The sequence below is a fragment of the Frankliniella occidentalis genome, unplaced genomic scaffold, assembly GCF_000697945.3.
Source record: "Frankliniella occidentalis isolate FOCC.00 unplaced genomic scaffold, Focc_3.1 Scaffold160, whole genome shotgun sequence".
NCBI classification, from domain to species: domain Eukaryota; kingdom Metazoa; phylum Arthropoda; class Insecta; order Thysanoptera; family Thripidae; genus Frankliniella; species Frankliniella occidentalis.
The window spans coordinates 164,640-170,387 of NW_026267286.1; the positions used below are offsets into that span (position 1 = coordinate 164,640).

The 5,748-nt window shown below is 51.6% G+C and overlaps 1 protein-coding gene across 1 annotated transcript in view; it reads right to left on the reverse strand.

Moving 5' to 3' along the window:
- Window positions 1-5,492: 5,492 nt before the first annotated feature.
- LOC113208520 (cytochrome P450 4c3-like) overlaps window positions 5,493-5,748 on the reverse strand; it is a 20,813-nt gene continuing 20,557 nt past the window's right edge. Inside the window, exon 6 of the mRNA XM_052271402.1 lies at window positions 5,493-5,699. Within this exon, the coding sequence (XP_052127362.1) occupies window positions 5,493-5,699 (207 nt within the window). The remainder of the gene's footprint in view (window positions 5,700-5,748) is intronic.

The following is a 5,748-nucleotide window of genomic DNA, read 5'->3' on the forward strand; positions in this document are numbered from 1 at the left end:
GGGGTCACAGACGTGCTGTCATTATAGAGGGAGCGCAAGCCAAACTCATCGCACGGGATTGGTGCGCTCGCTAAGGTCCGACAGAAAGGGCGCGACGGCGCGCCTGAATTTTATTTTCCTCATTAATTTTTCCGGTTTTCTTTTCGGGGTTTCATTAATTGTGTTTGCGCGCCGTGTAAACGAAGCGGTGGTTGGTATGTATTGGTTTGGTGCTTAATTGAGTGCGGGTGAGCGTTGCGGTCCGCACCCGCACCGCTTGTGCCCCGCGGGCGCAAACAGACTCGCTCCGGCCAGGAGGGCGCCGCCAGGGACGCTGATTTGGACGCTAAGCGAGCGGCGCCGGGACCCCGCACCCCTCGCGCTCTGTGTTCGCCCAAGTAGTTTCAGTTGACCCGCGCAGCCCCCGTCCACAACTCGTCCTGCGACGTGGCCGTGTCCCGTGCTGGAAATGGTGCCCGTCAGTTCGATGTCGAATCGTCGGCATCGTGTGCTATAGTCGGTTTTGGCCCGAATCTAGGTAGCAACGTCATATGGATATTTACCGTAAGTTCATGATGTGACCCCATTCCCCCCTCCCCCCTTTTTCTCAAACGTTCAAACATTTTGCACAGTTTTAATGATTAACACTACGAAAAATAGTTCAAAGGTTTACAGGAAAATTTTCCTTGACGCAAGTTGTAAAATGACAATTTGTCATCGTAAAATTACATGCTGCACTGGAAACGCAAGTGTGTGAATGTCCATTCGTACACTTACAGGGGTAAACGTGTGAATTTTTCCTAAGGAATTCACTTGTTTACCCCCCCCCCCCTAAGTGTACGAATGAATATTTACACACCTTCAAGCGTGCGACATTCATACACTTGCGTTTTCAGCGACTTAAAATGCATTCGCGATTATAAAAAGGTGCTCTCGTAAAATGTACAACTTAAATTATAATTCGAGCTTACAAAAAAGTTGTAAATTTACGACGATATTCTTCACAGTGTAATATTTGATAAATTCAGGAACGACGTAAGAATTTAAGTTTTACAGGTGAACAATTAATGGGGGCATTATTAATTTACTGACGTCGGTTTGACGCCGCGTAGAGTAGCATTAGTTTCTTGCCGGGTCGCTTTGCCTCCCTGGCCGGGTTGGCGGCCGCGCTGGCCAGACTCAGTCGAGCGAATCCAAACAGAACTCTGTGCTGCGGCTAGGCGAGCCGTTCGCCTAAGTATAGAGCTGTGTATACGTGAGGGGGAGGGGGGGGGGGCACCGCGAGCCTCAGGGCAGCAATATTGCAACCGCGAGCCGCCTGGGATGTGTTGCCTGCCCATCTTCCAGGCTTCCAACTGCAGCCGCCCGTTGTTGTATTTGCAGGTTTTTGTGACAGTTTGCCTGATGTAGGTAGCGTGGGTGCAGACGCATCCCACTCAGGTTCCCTTACACATAGTGGATCGCAGCTGTGCTATGCCATATGGGGTTTTTGTCGATATAACTATTAGTAAGTTGCCTCTCCCCTTCCCAGTTTTTTCTTACGATGAAAATAGAATTGCAGGTTTTACAGGGAAAAGTTTAGCAAAGCAGGATAACGCTTACCAGTCAGAGTGTGCGTTATGACATTATTTATTTTTTATTTTTTTTGGTCGTTATATCGACTTTAAATCTCTCGCTGAGAGCAAGACAAACATTGGTTTCGTAAATTTACGACAGCGTTCCCGTCAACCAACAAAGTTATCTGTGTATCAAAGATGTTACCAAAAGATTATTTTTTTAACAGCAGTTTCCAAAGATATATTTTGAGTGTTTTTTGAACGTGTCACGTGTCGCCGCCACTTAACAGGGGGTGGCGACGTGTGTGGCGCCCAGTTCATTAGGCCCGACGCTCACGGGCTCAGCAGCTTGCCGTGAGCTGACTGTGCGGTACTCACTCGTACGCACTCGCACGTGCACACACACACGTGCACAAACACATGCACTGCACACACACGTGCACGCACACTTGCACACACGTGCACGCACACACATGAACCGCAAGCTCTCTATCTGCTGGCGACACGGCACGGGTGTACTCACTGGAGCCACGTCAGCCCGCTGCCCCTCACTGTAAAAATTCTTTGTCACTATATGACGAAAACACCATGGCTAATTTTCAGAACAGGGGGTGTCATCATGGGTTTTCTCGTCACGGTGACGAGAAAAACCTAATCATGTGACAAAAAATCCCATGACAAAGAATTTTTACAGTGCTGCTACACGGGGACTCATAGCCAACCTCTGTCAGGCACACAACTGGGTTTATTTTGATTTTTCCAACTGATTTCGCTTGCTTGGTTTTGTTTTCGGCCTGTCGCGGGCTGTTTGAGATTCCTTTGCAGTGGGTGGGAAGGTCGGGCGGGTTTCCTTTGCTGCGCGTTGCCCCTGTCACCCCCTGGACCCACGAGGGTGCTGCTGCTGCTGGTGGTGCTTGCAGTCGCCTCGAGCCGGCTGCACTGGTGGGTCTTCTCGGAGCCTTGTCCTTGTTGTCACAGCGTGTGTAGTCTTCAGCTTTCAAGGGTGCGAAAGACGGCAAGGCAACAGGCCCGAGATAGGGGGACTTTTTAAAGCGCACAGCACTGAAGGAGCAGTTAACTGTAAAGAAAAAGCTAACCGACGTTGTTGTGGAATTCGTAAACGTTCTTATCCTACAGTTTGAATGTGTCACGTGTCACCTACCCCTACGATTTACAGTTTCTAAATTTGTGAATCACTGCGACAGTTGCAAGCAGTAGTTAAATTGCAGAACTTTTATTTTACGGTGTGACTTTGAAGCGTACGAAAAGGGTTGCATTCTATGTCGTGGTGGAGGGTATGGCTCCGTCGGTGCATTGAAAATGTGTGTCGTGTTTTCCAGACGTGCCAGCTGGGCGAGCGGCCCCTACCTCCCGCTGTTGCCGGAGTCGTCGGGGGTCTCGACGTCCTGGCGGATCTCGCGCGACGGCGACGGCGCGCGCCTGGCGCCCGGACCTGCTGCTGGTGCACTTTCAACGAGGGTTCCAACGACTCAAGTTCATGTGAACCGAAAACGCCCGCAACTTTTGGCGGGACTTCAGTCAGGTAAACAAAGTCACGACCGGTCGCGTCGCGTTGCTCGGCGGTGTGGTGGGGCGTGGCGGGGGCGGGGTGCGGCGGGGGCGGGATTATTGCGGGGGCGGGGTGGCGCGCACCCGGGGGGTTCCTCCGCGCCGGGCGCGAGGTCCGCGAGCGGGAGGAGACACGCTCGCGGGTCGCGGGTCGCTCCGCGGGTCGAGATGTGCCCGACGCCAACCAAGCCTCGCCCGCAACTGACTGGGGCGCGCCGCTCTGGGGCCGCCAACCCCCACCCTGCCTCTAGCCGCCCCCCTGCGCCAGGAGAGGGGGCGCTCAGGAGGTGGGGGGCGGGGGGCAAGGCCGCGAGCGCGCCGACCGAGGACCACGATGACGGCGGCCAGGGTGACCACCAGCATGGCCGAGGCCACGAGGAGGGCTGCCTGGTGCGTCTTCCGTTTGGTGGTGGTGGCGGCGGTGGCAGTGGTCTGGCAGGCTCCAGCCCCACGCCTCCAGCCAGTGTGCTGCGGACTCGTAGAATGCACATTAGTGTGCAGCGAGCTGCATGCATCTGCTGCACTTTCAACTTCAACTAGGGTTATAACGACATCCGTTCGACACACGTGTATTCGTGGCAGGTTTCTTTTGTGCCTGGCTCGGTCTGGCTACACCATGACTCTTCCCCGGGAGCGGGGGCGGCGGGGGGCGGCGGGGGGCGGCGGGGCCGCACCTCCGCCTGGCTGCGCTGCATCAGTTGTGTTTGCAGGCCTCTCCAGGCCCGCGCGGCCCGCGGCGCGAGCGAGGCGCGCTGACGGAGACGGATTTGGAGCGAGCGAGAGAGACAGCATTAGGGGGTGGGGGGGAAAGCGGTGGAGGGCAGTGCGGCGCACCACTCCGCGTGCTGCGCCTGACACTGGAGTGACGACTCCTGCCACTCCGCGGCCTTCCTAGTCCTGCGCTACTCTCTGGCGGAGCTTGGCCATGGGAACCAAGTTCAAGCTGCGCCCACTTTCTTGTTTTTCTATGCAACATTGTTTTTGGGGTGATAATCAATCGCTAACTTGACACCCCGCATCTGCTGTCGTCGCCGAACAGGCGGGAAGCGTCTGCGAGCGTCACGCAGTCCATCAAGTTATCGCGCCCTCCGCCCTCTTATACGCATGTTGCTTTTCCGTCAGGGTGCCTGTGATGGCATCGCCTAGCCGGCCTAGTTGCGTTGTTCCTCTGTGCTAACCTGTGAGAATGGCTTCGCTCTCTGATTCCAAATGCATTTTCATCAACGATCTAAACCACAAATGAGTAACTTTGCCGACTCGTTTCGTTGTGTTTCCCTTTGAAAGCCGCATCGTCTGGACCGGGACCGGGCAAGCAAAAATCCGGAAACCTCCTTTTATCGCCACGCTTGCGATATTCCTCAATATAGTCGTCGTTTAAAGTTAGCTTCTCGGGTCCCCAACTTCGTTGGACATGGGCCGGCATATTCTGCCGCCCTTCTCTCTCTAACTCTGGAGGAAAAAGTTGTTCGCCTCGCTACAGGGCGCTGGAACACGTCAATGGAGCAACAAGCATCAAGGGGAACCCCATGCCTTAAAACTTGGCGCGACAAGAAGTCACAGCGCCTGTTGTGGCGCCGAGGGGATGGGGATGAGAACCTTTTGCGGATATGCATTGTTTATTCCAAAAGTAACTCAAACAACTCTGTAACAGTACACATTCACTGATCTTTTCTGTTCATAATTCATACGTTCAATTTACAGATAGAACACACTGAAAGAAAAAGTGTGGAACTGACATGCACATGGTAGTGTTCAACTCTCTGGTCACACTTTAAGATGTTAAAAGATGATAAAAGAAGATGACTAAAGATTTGCATACGAAAAAGTGTAACACTGAAAAGTGTCCAAAGCTGGGTATAAGCAGCCAAGAAGTTGTAAAGAAGTTGAACACTTCAAATTTTTAACTTTATACTTTTAAGTGTTCAACTTTACACTTTGAAGTGTTCAACTCACTGTTATACTATCGTAGAGCACTTATTGCATTTGCCCGCCAGTTGCACACATTGGCTGTCAGTGCAGATGGCGGGGTAAAATATCACAGTACCGGTAATAAAAATACAACTTAATATAGATTCCTTCTCAAAAATGTATCCAATTGTTTTTTGAGTTTCTTCTTAATCATATTAAAACAAGGTGTCCCCTACTGGGTGACCACCCAGAAAATTAAAAAAAAACTCTGAAGACCATCAGAAAAACCAAAGAAAACCCAGGCGGACCAAAAAAAAATATGCATTGACTACCAAACTTTTTTTTTCGGTATACAAACACAGAAAAATCTTTTGATGACCATTAGGCTTATAAAGAAAACTTAGGAAAACCAGAAAGGCTCGATCATATGTTCTGTACACGTGGCAGACCAGGGTGGGGGTGGACATCCTTGTATGAATGTCAGTGTCGCTGCTCGACGCGCAAGAGAACTTGCTCGTTTTTGGATTTGAGGATGAGTTCGCCGGTTAACTCGGGTTTGTATCCTGGATACGCCTCGAGGAAGCGTAACTTTATGAGCATGTGCGCGATAATGCACTTCATCTCCATCATGGCGAACTTCTGGCCTGAGGGGTGATAAAATAGTTTTAAGTCATATTCATTTACAGCCTACAGCTACATTGTCAGAAATACACTCGAAATTTTCAACTTACAAACT